We start from the raw sequence: 18547 nt of genomic DNA, 5'->3' as shown, positions 1-18547 counted from the left end.
GAAAATTAACAGATGATCTTTTTTGTAAAGATGTGCTCAACATAATGTTTGCAAACATACCATAATATGACCTCCCTTGGATGTTGTATTCCTCAGGTTACAGTATAAATCAGTTACTTCCTTCATCTCAGGACTGGACTATGCATTTCTTGTCCATCCAATGTTGTACTTTTGTGTTAAAAAAAAAGAAAATGTGTCGTCTTCTCCAGCAACCTGGCATCAATGTGAGTTATTTATTTCTGCGGTCGATACTAAAATAAATGTAAAAAAGGTGTCTTTGTCATCAGACTACAGATGTCATACAAAGCAAACCTTAGGGGACAGATGGTGTGGCTTTCATGTTAGGTTATACTTTTTTTGGGGGGATGTTCTCGAGTTTATGTTCAGCTATTGTTATGTAGGTCATGTACCTGTTCAAAGTTTCACTTTTTAAAAGCATCATAGAAGGTAATTAAAGCTCAAAGGAAAGCTCATTCACGGCCACATTGCATCAGATTATTAGGTGTTCATCAATAATAAGTAAAAGCTCAGTTACTATCACCTTTATTCTTTGAATACAACTCATAACAAAACATAAAACATCAACACAGAGTCTGTACGTCATTGTGACAACACCGTCCCACCATGTTTCCATGGAGACAGTATATACGTTATCCTCATTGGTCCATTTGTTGCCATGACAGGCTGTAGTCATTGTCCAGGTACATTTACCTGGTAAAGGAGCGAACATGTCTGCCCCTTCCACCGCCACTCCCACCTCCTCCGCTGAACTTGCTCCCCTGAGATCCTCTGCCTCCTCCTCCACCTCCTCCGCCAGCACCACCACCACCCCCTGCTCCTCCGCTGGGCCACGACAGCCCGGTGCCTCCTCTGCCTCGTGGAGCGCGGTCTCGAGGAGCCAGACGATATGCACCTGAAAGAGGCGGGCAATGGATTTCTTCATTCAATGTTTTCCCAAGTATATACTGCATAATCATGACAAACGTGTGCACGTCATACTTGCTGGGGGTTGCCTGGAGGGCAGCGGTCCGCGGGTGAAGTTGCTCTGGCCTCCTCTGGGTTCACTGTATGTTCCTCTGTGAGTGACGGCTGGAACTTGGCCGCTCCAAGATGAACCTCTGCCACCATCTCTTCGAGTGTAGTTACCTTCCAAAATCACAACAGAAGATTTGTCACCCTCTACTGGTCAAGAGGAGCTTCTGACCTGCACTAACTAAAAATTCCAAACTCCATGGTCAATTTATAAAAATTCCAGATTTTTGTGCTGTAAACTTAAAATTAGAATTTCAAAGTAGGGCTGCACAATATATATAAAAAAAATGTACAGGCCTCTTGAGTTAACTGCGCAAAGATAAATTAAGGGAATGGACATAAAGTGATTTTTTTTATGTGAAATGTATAATTCTACAACATAATAGGACATCAATCAATGGTAAAAAAACACCAGTAATTGAGGGCTGGATTCATAATCACACAAAAGAAATGAAAGAATGATTTTTCCTAATATCACGCAGGTCTATTTCAGAGCATAATTGACAGGGGGTATGGTTCCAACTATACAAACTGTGATCATAAACAGTCATAAAGACTGTGTATTTGTGTCTCAGTGTGTGTGCATGAGCTGCTTGTACCTACCAGAGAGCAATACACCTTTAGGTTGTGGTGGAGTGAAAAAGCGAGTCTGGCTGTGGAACGTGGCTCTGCCTCTGTTGCCTGTGAACAGTCCTCTGGTGGGAGGTTTGGGTGAACTCTTTGGCAACCGTTTTGGGGGCAAAAGCCCAAGAGGGGTCGTAATGTCCTTGAATTCTGCTGCCACAAAATCGTCCACGTGCATACTGGGAGGACGAGAAGTGTTCTGTTTGCGCTGGCGAAAGATATCGTGGGGACGGCAGAGATTTTGTCCAAATCCTCCACGGCCTCCTCGACCTCGTGGAGCAGCCATGATGTGAGCTCTTTTAGCGGGCTCAATGTAGTCTGATTTACCACTGCAGGGACAGGCACATGATGATATTCAGTAACATACTATGACAAAACATATGTGAAAAAAGGCTAAATGCAGCCAAACACTAAAGTTGCACCTGGATGTAATGAACGTCTCATGCTTGTGTTTGCCCAGTCTGAAGCCTTTTGTAGCTTTGGTATGTCCTGGAGAAGAAGGCTCAGACAGGAAGGAGCGCTCCAGCTCAGCCTTTAGGTCCAGTTCTGGACAACACTCTTGAGCCAAACCCACCAGATCCACCTTCACCTGCCAAACAGAAAGAGAGGCATTGTGACGGTTTTATACAGAATGTCCACTGTTGTTGATCGCTTGTAACTACAGCATCTCACTAAAGCCACACTAACAGTCTTTCTTTAAGTCCAAATGAATGTATTAAGCTTCCATTGCAAGGTCAAGACAGTATTTAAATTGACAGCTTAATTGAAGAAGAATAAACTTTTTGTCTACATCTACAACAACATACTACTACAGACATGGTTACTCCTTGCAATTATACAATACTTTGTAAGAAGACGTATCTCAGTTAAAATGTGATATAATCCTGTTAAAACATGCTGCTTGTAGCTTTGTAGAGAACTCTAAAGCATTATAACAACAATTATACAGTAAGTAATGTATCGCTTATAAATCAAGATAATGGTCAGTGTTAATTGAAGGTAGGTAATACTTAGATTCTTGGAAAGGTACAGACTGTCAACACATACACACACACTTACCACATCAAGGTCTGTTTCAATGTCATCAGTTTGAAAGGGAGAGAACCACAGAGCCTTCAGGTGCTCATCAAGAGCCTCCGACAGAATAAACACGGTCCTGCATATAACGACACACAGATACAATATAGTAAAAAAAAAAAATCAGGTTATATCAGTCCATGAGGTTGAACTGTGGCTGCAACAGTAGTAATAAAAGTTATGTTGATAGCAGTTTATTGTGAATATCTGATTATATCATTGTGCCATGTTCCATAGTCCCTGGCTGTAAAATAGTAAATGACAAAGAGATGAAGGAAAAAAACGAACAGACTAAAATTTTATTATGCGCCGTCCAGACAGAGACCGTACCTGTGGTTAAACTGAGCACCAAGAGTCTCAGGTGGCGGCAGCGTGGGCTCAGTCTCAGCTGCTGGTGGAGTGTCAGTCGCCGTTTCCAGCGCCTGCCTAAGAACTATCACATTTTCCGATATGGCCTCCAGTGATTCGTCTTCCTTGCATAGTTTCTACAGACAAAAACACAAACACACCAAGTGAAATATCTAGGCAGCGCCTGTCTTCGTGAAAATAAACATGCGTGTTATGGGTGCATAGTTTTACCGTGATCTCTTTCTCCAAAGTTTGAAGCGGATGCAACTCAGACTCCTCCCAGTGCAGCAGAGCTTTCATCTCAAAGCCCGACAGCCACAAACGTGGAGCAGAAGAGAAGGAGGACTCTTCACCAGATCTCTGAGCCTCATCAACACTCTGGATCAGAGCAAAGACAGATCCAGCAGAAACATCCAGTTATCACATACACAAAACTGTTCCAATGATTTTCTGTGCTTTGGCTTTTTTTTATTTTATTTTTTTTAAACGTCTCATCCCACCTCCTATAGACGTTGGGATTGTACCACTTAGTGACTGATGATAACAGTGATTAAGACAACTTGAAGCCATAAAACTAGAGGCACAAACCATTGCGTCCGTGTTGAGAATCAGCCTGAGGAAGTCGAGCAGAGCGGAGAGTGGATCTGGCGAGTCCTTGTTGAATGACAACACCAGCCTCTTTAACAGAGCAAACAGTCCTGTACCATGTTTCTTCAGTGCACTGAAAGAAAGATAAAGTGTGATCAAAGTCTTGTTCGACTAAGAGAATAAAAGTAGAGTGATAGAAATATCATTACAATTTGACATGGTAGAGTCCATAGTCATGCTCTGAGAGGAATGTTAAAGTCCTGATGCAGGTGAGGAGGAGTGGGACGCTGCTCTCATCATTGCCCAAAACCTCCAGCAAGGAATTGCAGACTGATGACATCATGTCTCGTCCCGGAAGTGCATTTGCCAGCTGTTCAGCCTCCGACACACAGTTTTCACCAGGTGGAGAAACCACTAAAGAAATGTCCTGAATGAAGACAGAGGTTTTTGTTTTTAGGTTTCATCTTTCTCCTTATATGGACTTAGTTTTATTTGCCTTCATGTGCAATTCTATTCTTACCTGGTCACACAGTGACTGTAATATTGTACCCATTAGTTCACTGCATTGCTGCTGTTGTGAGCAGTGGTCAGTTGGAGGAATCAACAGGGACAGAAGCAAGGGGAAGAGTTCAGCCAGTTGCTCATCTCCAGACACAGACCCAGAGAGCAGGTGCAATGCTGAGCTCTTGCAAGCTCTCTGTGACACCAGGGTGTCCATCAAAGAGAGCAGGCGGAGTGTCTGGCTCCAGCACACATTTTTCCCCTCCACCCTGAAGTTAGCAAAAAATTGTACTATTAAAATACAATGTACAGCACAAAAACAGATAGCCGAGCATGTGTACGAGTGTGTGTTACTGACGGCTGCAGTTCCTCCAGCAGCAGCTCCACCAGGGTCTTCATTGTGAGTATTGCAGTGAGTGAAGACAGGTCTGCCAGTTGAACACACACTCTCCTGAGCATGGCTAAGAGAGGGGGGCAGGTGGTTGCACACACACACTTCAGCGCCTCTGAAAACACTTTCCACTGTGCCCGAATGTGCATGCTCCAGAGCTTCCTTGTGTTCAGGGCTACAGCCACATCTTGGACTGATATCACCTGCAGAGAGAGTGGTTAAACATGGTTAAAAAATATAATAAAATCTGTCACTATGTTGAACATCGGTTTTGCCTTTAAAAAACGCCATAAATAACATACTGTTAAATACTTTAAAGGAGGATCTCAAACACTAGGCTTTTTGTCATTGATTAGACCCCCTAGTGGTAGAAATTACATACTGTGCTTTTAACAGTGTCATGTGGTAATACTGAACCTTATTAAATTATATCAAAAATCAAATCACAATTGTCACACAAAAAATAAATTCCCCCACATTGATTAATAAAGTATTTCTGATTCTGAGCTTGGCAGGAAAAGAAGCAGAATGGGATAACTTACCTGAGTGCTTTGCATTGGCAGGGGAAGAGGCAGGAGCTCGGACAGCAGTGTCAGTCCAGAGAACAAACCTTCAGGGGCTTTAAGCAGTGAGTTCAACACCTCTTTCAGCATCAGCGACCAAGTGTTACTGGCCAGAGTCTCTTCTGTATGAGTCACCTGCACACAAACACACACATCGTCTCAGAAACATGACATAAATCATATTTATTGGCAAAAAAACAACAAAAAATGCCTTCACCCTCCCTCACTCACCTGTTCGCTGACACCCTGTGTGAAGGTGAGCAACACATCAACAATAACTGCCTGCACTCTTGTCTCCTCCCCGTCCAGACGGCCTGATGCTGGAATGGAGCAAACGATCATGTGGAGAGTCACCAGCACGCTGGCCACACGAGTGTCCCTGAACTGAAACGCTCCTCCGCGCAGTAGCTCTGTCAGCATGGTGCGCAACAACCTGAGAGTGCTGATACATATACTGAGGATCATGCATCTCTGCGGAGTGGGGCCCATGTGTCCATGTACACGCCACGGCTGCAGCAAAATGCTGCACAGCTTCTGCAGCACACGCACACAAGTGTCCAGACCTTCGCCTGAGAATAGCTGGACCCCTGCAAGACTCCACTTAAGATCCCTCTGCTGACCTGAAGGGAGGGGGAAAAATGGTGGAAAACGAGAACATTTATAGCAGTGTAATAAATTCAGACTAATATAAGTAAAAATCTACACCAAATGTTAATGGCCTATAAAAATACAAATAAAAAATGACGAGGATTTCGGGCAGGGCAATAATTTACAAACGATATAAAAGAAGCAATTAAATTTAATTTTAAATTAAAGTATCATTTCACGAAGGTTGAAGAAATATGAATTTATTGTTTACGGTTCATGCAAACACATTTTGAAACATATTAATTTCTATTCATGTTTTCTCAGCTCAGATGTGTAAAATGCTTCTCAATTTAACGAGTGCTTAGCATATACAACAACAGGATACATTGTCAGTGTTGTACAAAGGATGACCTTAGGTCTGAGGACCAGAGGAGCGGACTACCTTTGTCAAGGAGCAGAGGACGCTTGTAACAGGTTACATTACAACAGAATAGATTGAATTGCCTTCTCTTTATTTCTTTAATTATTTGTCTGTTCTTATAATGAAACTGTAATACAGACTGATTTGAAACTATGAAGTGAAACTATACATTTAAAAAATATGACACACAAATGTTTGAAAGAATAAGGGAAGACAGAGTAGATATACTATATTATACCTTCCACAGCAGGAGGGGGGCAGCCAATGTGACAGAGGCACCTGAGTGCAGTTACCAGTCCAGTTCCCTCAGCAGTCAACACATTTTCCACATTCTAAAATCAATACAAAAGCACATGTAAAAAGATGTACAGCAATCAATATTTGCAAAAAACCTTGACTAAAATATGCTACAGAGCAGGTATAGGCTGGAGCAGTTTCAGATGTGTCAGTAAAGAGCAACATTCCAAGAAAATGTATGATCATTTTGAGGTGTAGTAACAGTTTTAGATTTCAGAGCAATAAACACCTTGTCAGCTGGCCTAATAATACAAGGAGACAACACTGGACTGTTGTTACGGAATTTACTGATTATATAAATAAATCAGCTCTATAAATATCAGTTGAAAGAAAATTATTAACCTGATAGGCTGATGTGCACATATTCGTCTTGAAGGTTAGTGTCATATTAGACCTCATATTAGATTCCTTTAATGATGCACTTGCATTGATTTTCGGCAATGGCCTCATTTAACAGAGGCCACAATCATCCACATTTCTACAGCAGCAGTGGACAAACCAGTCACAGTGTGCATTTCACATTCTGAAATAGAAGTTTACTAAACCACCTGAGAAGAACAACATAATTTCTGGTATGTGAGGGCCACCCTAGTTCCCTGACGTTTGGGAATGGTAGAGGTGAGCAGAGGAATCATTCCTCTGTTTGTAAGAATCTGAACGAATTCTTACACATTGGACCTGAAAATGTATTAGTAGCTGCCCAAACACTTGAAAGAAAAGATGTATCGCTCACTAAAATATAGGAGATTGAAAGGCAAATCTAGTAGGATTTTAAACATAGTGAAATGCAGTTATACTTCAAAAGAATATGCACTGATTGAGAGCTCTGTACCCGCTTTATGTAGTCAAGGAGGGTAGGAATGCTGCCAATCTCAAAGCGAAGTTTCTCCAGAGGTTCCAGCCATTTATTGAGCTCTGAGGAACAAAAGCACATTGCGCACATTTACATTAAAATGTTATTGTACAGCAGTACTACATTGTGAGCGAGAAATGAAAATTAAATTACCCTGTAATTTGGCATTGGTTTCATCAGCCTTGGCTAAGGTAAGAAGTGGAGAAGCAAATTGCTCCATCATCCGCAGATCAAGAGAGCTCTGCACCACCAGTAACACCAGCATACAGGCGTAATTATACGTCACTGCTTTACGTGCCTTCGCTTCACTGAAAGAGAAGTCAGGAAAAAATCAAAACAAAGCAAAGCTGCCTGAAAATTGGACCAAGTGATAGAGAAAAGGGAACAAAAAAAAGTAGAAGCCATCAGCTTTACCTCTGCACATCTTTGCTGTGGTGCTGAAGCAGGGTCACCAGACAGGAGAGGTTGTTGTCTAGGCTAAAAATGTGGGACACAGCACTGCGACCAGTCTGAGTGAAGGTCATCAGGTAAAGTGCATGGAGCATGCCCAGTACCTCTGCGTTGTCACCTTCCTCGAGTCCAACTCCCCCCTCTCCTCCTGTGGCCACATGGCTCATCAGCTCAGACACACCTTGCAGAGCATGCAGCGCCTGCATTAGCCACACAGCAAAGCCCTCTTCACCAAACCCGGGCCCAGTGAGAGTCCCCTCTCCTCCGGTAAACACGCTCTCCTCCCCCTCGGCCTCTGCCATCGACGCCAGAAGACGCAACAGCAGGTTGGTGGGAGAAGGCTGGGCGACGAGGAAGAGCAGTCCTGGCTGAGTGAGCGACAGGAAGCGCAGGAGCTCTCGAACAGCCTGAGTGACACCTACGTGGCCAGCTGCTGCAGCTGCAGACAGCACCACAGTTGTGCTCTCCAAGAAATGGCAAGTATGCATATACCTGAAAAAGACATCAATTGTTAGAAATGTTACAAATCCAATCTATAACACACAAATACCTTTAATTCAACAGGTTATGAGAAGCCACTCTTAGTCCACCCACCTACCCTAATACTGTGATAAATAATACAAAAAACAGGACAGGAAACTCGCAGGTAAACAGATTATCATTTAGAGATAGAGAGACAGACTGACTGGAAGGCAAACAGACATACAGTTTAGTCAACATATAGCTATTCAATGATGGAGGTGACAATTGATAAAAGTAATGGGGATTGTTATGGTATGTACTCAGAGTTGGGGGCTATGTTTAAGTACGTGATATACTATAGATTGTAGGATTCTGTAGGGAGGTTACGAAAGGGTTCCAAGTTTGTCTAAAAGTTAATATATTGTTCTTTTTGTGAGCTGCTATTTCTTCTGTTGGGATTTACTTACCGATACAGTGTTGGATATGGATCATCTCTCTCTTGTGGTCCTGTTATTCTTGCAGTGGTTGGGAACGCTTTTCCAGGTGGCTGCACCATGCAGTGAGAGGCGGTCTCTAGCAGGTGATGTAACTCTTCCAAAACTCCCGTCAACCTATCAAGCTCTGCTTCGCTCACAGGAGGCGAGTTCAGTGATGGTTCCTCCTCCATGGCATTCTCAGCATCTTCTATTTCCTCCTGTCCATGATAGTGGCAATCAGTAAAGAAACAAACTCACTCTGTGAAGTTACAAATGTATACGCGTGTGTGTAAGTACCTGCTGTGTTTCACTCCATGCTGATGCTGTATGCTGTAGGTCAACCAGTACCTCATACATGTGACTCTTCTGTATAATAGCGTTGCCAGCAGTTATGACCCTGACTGTTTCTTCACGCAGGAATAGCTGGACAAGATGCTGTAAGGGATACAGAGCATTTATTTGTTTGAAAGTGTGAAATAGTGAGTGTGTGAGGTGGCATACCTAATGGTTCATTACGTTTGAAGTAGTAGAACAAACAAAACCATCTTCTCTCCCAGAATTATGATATTTTTACTCGGTTGACAAACAAATTGGAAGTGCTTGTTCAGTGTTTTCTCCAATCCAGGGTTTTAAAAAGACAGATTTCTGTTTATTTGAAGCATGTTCATTTGAAGGATCACATTTGTACTATATTCTATTTTGAGAGGCTCTATTAATTTTAGTGCAGAATTTTATGTTATTACGGCACTTGCTCAGTGAACACGGAGTTAACAAAGCTAAACACCACTATATTTTATTAGCAGGTGCAGCTAAATTAAACGGTTATGTACATGTTATGTACCAGTGTCCCATTCAATTTAGTTAAATTAAAAACTCACCGACATGCAATGTGCATGGATTTTGGAAATATCACTCCCTTGTGTCATTCAATTTTGGTTTTATGAGGGTATATTGAAGTATTGATAGTATCTAATCACAATAAATCAGAATCACAACACAAAGCGAATCAGCAACCAAGTACTGTGATACAATCAAATCATGACAAAGGTATATTGGTCTAATCCTAGTTAAAAGACTGATGAAATTGCAGTATCAAAATATTTTGTTGCTTGGTTGTTCTCAAGCTCTGGAGAAAAATTAAACCTACTATGCATGTTTGGAAATTAGAGAAGAAACTATCAATGCTAACCTGATAACCACTCTTCTCCGACTCTCCTGTGTGTAGGAAAGCTTCGACCCCAGCGGGAGCACTAATCAAAGCGTCCAGAGCTCTCAGGATACTTAGCTTCAGAGTCGAAGACACATGGTTGGTGTGGAGCAGCTCCAGTAGCACGCCCAGGGCCCCTTCACACAGCAGCACGGTGAGGCCCTGTGGACACTCTGCCAGGTATGATGCTAGCTTGGCACCTGCTTTCAATTGTCTGAGGTTAAGAGCAATGGGTTGTGTGAGAGCAATCTCCAAACTCAGAGCTTGGAGTGTCCACTTGACCAAGACTCGGACCAAATCCTCTTCCTCACCCTCTCCCTGTTTAATTAAATACGCCAACCCTTTGGCCAGAAGTCCAGGTACCTCTTCCAGAGCAGTGACCCAGCGAGCATCTCGTTCCTCACCAACACTCGCTAGAAGCTCTTTCACTTGGGCTACAGCCTCAGCCTCCTCTCCACCTGGCAGCTCTTTAGTATCACCAGCATCCCTGGGCTCCTCCACAGTGGACTTTTCAAGCTGGATATCAAAACGAGTCTTGTAAGGAGGGGTGAAGTAGAGCAAGGGTCTGAGTTCTCGCTCATAGGGGTCAAACTGGACAGGAGGGACTGATGCCAGGTCCTCAGGAGTGTAGTCCATATCAAAGCTGGGCAACTTGAAACTACCGTTATCCAGATCATCTTCATCACTGGAAATCTGCTCATAGCCATCATCACCTGGCAGAATGGGAGAAAAACACGACAGGGAAATTTGACAGTTAATTCACATAAAATTAATTGCAAAAAAAAAGAGGTTTAAATATAATTTGAATTTTAAAAATGTACATGAAAATGGATGAGAATAAGGAGGCTAGTGACGTCTACATATTCCCTTTGCTTTGTCATCAATGCATACCTTGCCCAACCTACTCACACATGGCAGCATTACTCCCCAGTCCCCACATGCAGGGTTAGTTTGACATGCAGGATGAGACTACAGCACAAGCTCAGCCATGGCTGTGAGTATGTGAGAGACACACCTGCACACAACAGCTTATGAATCTTGATCATAAGCCCTCAGAGTAGACCGGGACGGGCTACTTGAGAGATTGGAGCACCCAGCAGTTGTAGATGGATGTAGCATGCCAGAGCATACACACTCTCTCAAATCAGTCCCAAATGAACCCATCTCCCATGGCCCCTGGAGAGCTTTCAGAACCAAGAGGTCAGGGCTGAGTCCATTTGGGATTGCAGCCTCTCCTAACCCTCACATAGAACTCCCCTACCTTCCTCCATCTCCTCTTCCTCGTCCTCACCCTCATCTTCCTCCTCCTCTTCTTCCTCCTCCTCAGGAGCACTCCCCTCTGTCCTTGCATCTTCCTCCTCCTCCTGCTCCTCCTCTTCCTCCTCGCCTTCTTCCTCTTGTTCAGCATCCGAGTATGGCTCATCAGCAGGCAGCGATCGCTCAGGTGAAACGGCCTCTAGGTAGTCATCGCGACCCTCGCTCGGCTCATCTTTGACCACACCCACTGTGTAAAAGTCACAACAGAGACCAGAAGATGCACAGTTTAACTCACCAGACCACAGAGGGGCACACATATGTAAACCACGTTAACAAAAATAAAAGGCATTTGTTTGATTTGTGCATATAGTGGTGCTATATATTTGAACATAAATGTTCATAGTTTAAATAAACCATTTCCTAAAGCATAAAACTTTTTCTTTAGCTTTTTTAGCTTAACCCATCGTAATGAACATTATGTGCCCTAATCAAGTACATGGATGGACACATATTTTCATATTGCAGTGAATAAACAGAAATCTAATGTAGAAAATATGCAGCACACTATGAATGCAGAACGTTAATATGACTTAATTAACATAACTGAATAAGGAGCAGTTCTTATGCAGCATCTATAAAACTCTTGAAAAAATGTGTTGTAGAATCCAGAGGTGTTGTAAACAAAGGCACTTGAGGGGTTGCACTTCTGTTGCGACCAGCGTTGCTAAGCAACCATAAGCAGGGAGCTGCTGAGATGACTGTGAAGTCATTGAAGTTACTGAATTAATTAACACCTTTAACTAAGAAAAAATCTAAATGAAGAGAATGGATTATCAGTATCTTAGTTCCCTCACAGCAGTCGATGTATGCGTCAGGAAAAAAAAAGGAGACAACTCTCCGGGTGTGTGTGCATTCTCTACTCCTCCTGGAGGTTCAAAGATTATTTCAGACCTGACATAAAAACAGATTGACACACTTCTTTGGTCCAGGTGTTAAAGCACATGGTGAAAGTGCTCCCAGCAAACCAAAAAAATTATTGGTGCAATGCGGACGTGCCAAGATGAATAGTCATGTCGCAATGGATGCGTGTTGTGATGTACGCAAGATGAAACGAATGTGTGCCGCAACCGCATTGCAACCTTGTCGCTCTTAACTGTGCAGAGTCTCCACTGAACACTTGACATTTAGTCTTGTAGCATGTCTCACAATGCTGGTAAATCTGGAATTGACAGTGGCTGACGATGAGATTGCTCAGCACAAACCTGTCACTTGGACCTGCTCCTCATCATCATCATCTGGAGGTGGAGGTCCAGGTGGAGTACGTGGTCCTCTGGGTGCTGGTCTAGGTGGGCTCCCGTTGTATTGGTCATCTTTTTCCCACTCTTCAAAACACAAACAGAGCAACAGATTAAACACGTGACAATCCAACACTGACGTCTGCGTCTCAGGAAGTCGGTGTGAATTTCAGTGTATAGATGTCCACCTTGTTTAATGATCCTTTTGGGCCCACTTGGCTGTTGGGGGGGTGGAGGGGGTGGAGGAGGGGGCGAGTCTTGGCCATGTCCATGTGAGCGCTCTGCTGTACCATACACCGCCAGAGTCAGACTGGTGTACCATCCACGCAGCACAAGGCCATCTGTGTTCACCTGCACGCACAAACCAATTTAGTTATTCACAAATCAAAAGGGACAAAAACACTGAATCTATTTTGTTTTGTGGATGAACATTTACCTTTCCACTGGGTCGGAATACGATGGACTTGTTCTCATCATACTCTAGACTGAGGGGAAACAGCAAGACAGCAAGAGATTATAGCATTTACAATTATTGTTATTATGTTAATTATTGTGATTCCCTTAAATGCCGACCAGGAAGCTGTGAATCTGGATGTCAACTTCAGTGTTGTGATTCACAACAATATCTGATATGAAGTGATCAATCTACAATTAAGTTGCCTGCAGCTTCCAGTCACTCCATCTTCTATTCTCATTTTGAGTGTGTTTTATAGCAGTGAACGACCTCTGGCGATCCAGTAAAATTCTCTCCCGTTAGCCTGTTCTCAGCTGTTTTGGCATCCTGGTGTACAACACAAGAGCTATCAATTATCTCCACTTCTTATGAAAACAGCCGGGGAAGAGGCAAGTTGTCTGACATATTGCCTGGTTCATACTGCTGCCGTTCATATTTGTATTTGATGTGGACACCACGCATCCTGCCAAAATGGTGTTGGTTTGGTTGTGTGACAACCTTTTGACAAAAAATTTAAAATACAGGTTCACACTAGTGCTTCTGTGCACAACTGAAGTTAGAATAAAAATCACTGAATGAAAGATTCCCACTCATGTACTTCAGTGGGACCTCTGAGCCTTTGTGTCACTTTTAGTTACTGTGGGTGGGGTTGAGTTTCTGGAGATACCAGTTAGCCAGGATAGGAACAAAGAGAACTGAAAATGGGTGGGTGCACTCTGGCCTGAGAGAGTGGTGTGCAGATGCTACCATGACAGGCTTTGCAGGTGAGACTGACTTATAAGCACTTAATAAGATCGAACCAGGAAACACAGAGATTAAGAGTGAGAAGAAAAGGTTGAAGTTATTCTGACCTGCCCAGTCTGTGGAAGCTGGAGCTGTTGGACTTGGTGAGATTATTGAAAAACAACTCCAACTGGAAGGCGTGAGGAGATGTCTCCCTGGAAACACACAAGTACACATACAATTAGAGCTCAGTCCACTTTTACCCTAAATTCTTCACAAGTATTTTCATTAACGTAACAGACGCTTAATGACCCGACATCGCAACAGAACAAAGTGTTCAGCTCTGAAATACATTATTGCATCAGTGCATAATGTTTTGATTGTGTTGCTTGAATATTCAGGATTCAGGAGTTTCAATTGTTTATGTAACAATGTGTAAAACCTTGATATGCCAAACAGAAGCCTGTTCAGTTTACACTTTTATACACCAATACATTTCATTCGCTTACATTACATCACACATTATCCAACAGGCTCAGTGAGAACCAGAACCCACTCAACAATAGAGATCAGGTGTCAAATGCACTCATGCATTTGGCTGATATAATGGGCCTCTCCATTTCCTACAGGCATACATATATCTCAGGTATCTGTAGCAAACAAACAAGTCCAGAGGCAATCACTGCCAATTGGGTCAAGGATTTCCAGCCAATAGGGGGATGTCCCAATTCAACATTTTCTCTGCCAAAACAAAACCGCCCATGACTCAACTGATCCAACAGGTTGGTAGAAGAAACAATTTAAAGAACAAGACAGAGAAAACCCTATTTATTGACAATTGGAGTCATTGATACAGGTTGATTTTATTAGAAAGTAGATATAGACAGTTGCATCTACTGCAATATCATCAAGGATTTGCCAAATATACAACCATTGTCATGAAATAACAATAACTACCCTCAGAGACACAAAGAACAAGGTGTCACACAACACATGGTGTGGTCCTCACAAAGCCCTCGTATCAAACATCATGGTGTCAGCCCGGGTAGATAGAAGTAAACAAAGACGCTGAAACATCCAAGAATGCACACAATTTTTTGGATATGCTTGGAATAACCTACTTAAATAACCTGGTTGGTCACACCAAATACTGATTTGATTTATAATGTAGTTTGTTAAATATTGGTTGATTGATCAAAACTATTTGTGACATTCTTTATGAAACATATTCACTCTAAAATGCTGCAAACAAAAATCATGATTGCACATTTAGTCTTTTTGCTAATCAAGTAATTACCTCAAATTTATTTTTTAGCACAACCAGGCCAAAATGTCATATATGTTAACATGTATTATTGTTCCTCCTTTAATCTGTCTGAAGGAGGAAGCATTGAGTGTTAAATAAACAGACTGCATTACATTCAGATTAGTGTACCGAGTTAGACGTATTTGAGTATACTGTAGCTCTTACCCAAATGCTCTGCTGTCGGGTAGATTGCTGTGAGCTTTGATTCCTGGAGGAATGATCCGCACCTCTGTGATCAGCACCCCACAAGGAAACCGCACCACATCAACGTTGGTTAGCTGAAGACAATCGATCATAATCAGAATCAATATTTCGATGGCGAAGACCAGCACAATTGCTGCCTTGGTTTATTTTCTTCCAAATAAATGTATTAATACAACATTTTCATGAATATTAAAAATAAATAAATAAATAAGATTTAAGACAAAACAATGTATGCAGTCAATTCCTCCTTTGTCATTAACCAAAAAAATAACCTAGAGTTCCAGTTGAACCATTGCGCCAGTTAGTCTTGTCAGCAAGGCCTCTATTTCTTATCAAAGAAATGAATAATGATTATTGGGCATTCATGGAATAGGCGGTAGATAGTTTCTGTATGGCTAAAAAATATACATTATTCTCTTAACTCTCTGAATGTTAACAGTGATCCATGTAAATGATGTAACACACTGTATTTCTCTGTTTAATTTCCCCTTGTTATTGGCTTTCCATAAGAGTTTACCCTGCGGTGCTAGGACTCCATTAAACAGTAACAGTATGTTAGCACATCATGGTATGACAGGGCACATTCTCTCCTCACAGTAACATAAACAGTCCAGATAATATTGCAACCCCACTACATACTCCTTGAAAGTAACCGAGAATGCTTTGATAAACTCTGCAAATAAAGGTCCATAATCATTCAAACACTGTGTTGCCATCAATATGCCATTTTAACCCATCTATCAACACAGTATTTTATTTCTATGTTAAATATTCTTACTATTCGTTTTTTCACATTTATGAGTTTAAAATATATGCTTATAAGGAATTAACAAATAAATCAAAGTTTGTTTATGGTAAATAGATAGCTGAACAGGTAACTAATTCATATCGTGATTACAATTCAAAGTAATCTCTATTCCTCCTTCCTTTTCAAAAATGAGCTCTGGAATAATGTACCATAATAAATGTTCTGACTGCAAATATTTCCACATCAATTTTACTTTGAATATAGTTTAGAAACTTAACAACACATTCTTAAACATTAAGTACTCCATCGCAAAACATATACAATATTAGATCAAAATAGCGGGGTTCATTCTTCTTGATGTGATCAGCTTGATGCGTTTAAGTCAGCATTAGCCACATGGCTAACTACCACGGACACTACACAGGAATGCCAGGGAAAATAGCTGCCATATTACACTATTGCGTCAGTAATACAAACTTAATGTGCATCTCTGGTGCGAATGAAGAGCGGATATTGTGAGTTAATTAAATCTGTGAACCGCAGCGTTGTCATGAGCGAGCCTAAGATATGCTAGCATCGTTAGCTTGTAAGTTGAGCAGCACTGTCACTAACTCCTGAATAAACAAGATATCATGTTTGAATTCGGGCAGCTCTGTGGGAAACATACAACAGTGTTCTGAGGCGAGAGAAGAGTTACCTCTGCACTCTGGTGTTTAAACGTATCTAGAAAAAGAAGCTCCGTTGAGAGATCCCCCGCCATTGCTTCTTTTCTGTTGTTGGTCGAGCCAGGGGTAAACTTCCGGGGATGATAAACACTTCCGGTGCAAGTTAAGTTCAATCACAGCGAAACGCAGGTAAAAACCATGGGTAAAACAACAAGCAACGCAAACAAAATACATTTACATTACAAATGCATTTGCATTTATTATTCTAAAGAGAAACTCAAAATAATTAAATTAAATACTGGGGTTATTGTTATATAGGTTGCGAACCATAATAATAATAACAATACATGCCACAATCAATATTATTATTTTTATTGTTGACACTTCTGATAGGACTACAATAGACAGCGGCGTTAACCTATTGGACAAAAAAGTGTTTTGGGTGCCCTTCCAATCAAAAAGGGTGCTTTTATGAAATTCCCGAATGACATTGTCCCAAAGGGTGGCCTTAGAGGAAATGATATTCAGAGCTGAATAGAAAATGCCCTTCTCAGTGATAGAAATTAATGCTGTGCTCGAAAGTTATACTGTGTGTGAATGTGGGAAATGTGATGTTCAGCAGGTGCTCTAATGGAATAAACTCATGGTTCTGTACAGGTGCCTTTTTTATTTTATTTTTTTATTTAAAACTCATTTATTATCCAAATTCTGTCAATAGGGCCAGGTTGTCTTTGGCCCCAGGTCACACTTTTGACATGCCAGGTGCCTGCCCTACCGGTGCACAGTAGGTGCCCTTTTAACCCCCCCTTCCAAATGTCGATGCACGCCACTGACAATAGAAGTTATTTCTTCTTTTTAAAAATCAAATCATTGCATAATTTTAAGGAAGTTCATAACCAATTGTTATATTATACTATTTGTAATGTAGCCCTTAAACATAGTCATACATATATAATAAGCCATACTCAGACAATAATAAAATAGCGTGCATAAGTTAGCAGGTTTGATATTTGCTGGATATTCATTTTCGAAACACATTTTCTCAATCAACAAATAGACATTCTGATTGCTGTAGTAGTTGCCAATGGTAGACCGCTACTTACTACAGGTGAAGTGTTGTTGATATGTGCCATTGTAGTGAAACATTATGAAATTAAATATTTTTTTAAAATCAACAAAAATATATTTCCTCAATCTGATTGCTGTAGTAGTTGCCAATGGCTTTGTGGCTACTTACTACAGGTGAAACAGGGTGGGAATAATTCTGAAAAACACACCAAAGGCATGATCAACAGGTCATTTTTTTTTATTACAGAGTATTTTAGAAGAATAATATTTATAAAAATGTATTTCATACTGTTACACAATAATAGGACATGTCAACAAAACGTCACCTGTAGTAAGTAACTGTCCACCATTGGCAACTACTACAGCAATCAGAATGGGGAAAATGTCTATTTGTTGATTGAGAAAATGTCTTTCGAAAACGAATATCCAGCGAATATCAAACCTCCTGCTCACTTTTGCACAGCGAAATAAACAGACATTGACATTATTTTATTCATGTATGTATTTATTTATTTTTAAAGCTCATAAAAGTTAACTTTTATCCCCTTGTACATGACATGTAATGACACCCAGAAGAGTGCATGTAAGTCCCCGTGTCCCATGCTCTGCCTCTGCCTCTGCCACGTCCTATGATCTGTAAAGCACCTGGAGGGAGGAAGGAAGGAGGGGGGAGGAGACAGGTACAGAGTCACGTGGTCACACAGGTAGGTGCGCTACAAAAACGGGGAACGTGCAGCCATTACTTTGAGATGGTGACTGCGGGAGGTTTTCACGTAATCACGAAACCCTGGACTCACGACGGAGCTCACCTTAACGCTCAGGTGGTGTTCTTACCTCTCACCTCCCGCGTAACTGTAGTCTCCGTCGCTTCTTTTCCTAGTAGTATTAGATACGTGTTTTGAGGGTGTGTGTGCGTGTGTGTGTGTGTGTGTTTTTTTTGACGCTGTTC

The 18547-nt window shown here is 41.6% G+C and overlaps 1 protein-coding gene across 1 annotated transcript; it reads right to left on the bottom strand.

Moving 5' to 3' along the window:
- Positions 1 to 707: 707 nt before the first annotated feature.
- Positions 708 to 16631, bottom strand: virma (vir like m6A methyltransferase associated; the record flags this gene model as incomplete). Its single annotated transcript, XM_083901223.1, has 27 exons — positions 16563 to 16631; positions 15079 to 15191; positions 13736 to 13822; positions 12867 to 12915; positions 12619 to 12781; positions 12398 to 12517; positions 11140 to 11382; positions 9861 to 10591; positions 8969 to 9106; positions 8663 to 8889; positions 7698 to 8225; positions 7437 to 7591; positions 7263 to 7345; positions 6372 to 6465; positions 5356 to 5744; positions 5104 to 5259; positions 4529 to 4764; positions 4190 to 4439; positions 3879 to 4096; positions 3670 to 3802; positions 3313 to 3459; positions 3064 to 3218; positions 2716 to 2812; positions 2079 to 2245; positions 1636 to 1985; positions 1000 to 1146; positions 708 to 913 (listed from the first exon to the last, which is right to left on the bottom strand). The coding sequence occupies exons 1-27, from the start codon at positions 16623 to 16625 to the stop codon at positions 708 to 710; spliced, it is 5445 nt and encodes a 1814-aa protein (XP_083757349.1). The 5' UTR covers positions 16626 to 16631.
- Between the last annotated feature and the right edge of the window lie 1916 nt (positions 16632 to 18547).

This window comes from Microchirus variegatus, assembly GCF_963457635.1.
Source record: "Microchirus variegatus genome assembly, chromosome: 1".
NCBI lineage: Eukaryota > Metazoa > Chordata > Actinopteri > Pleuronectiformes > Soleidae > Microchirus > Microchirus variegatus.
This window is presented reverse-complemented; position numbering and strand designations above follow the sequence as displayed.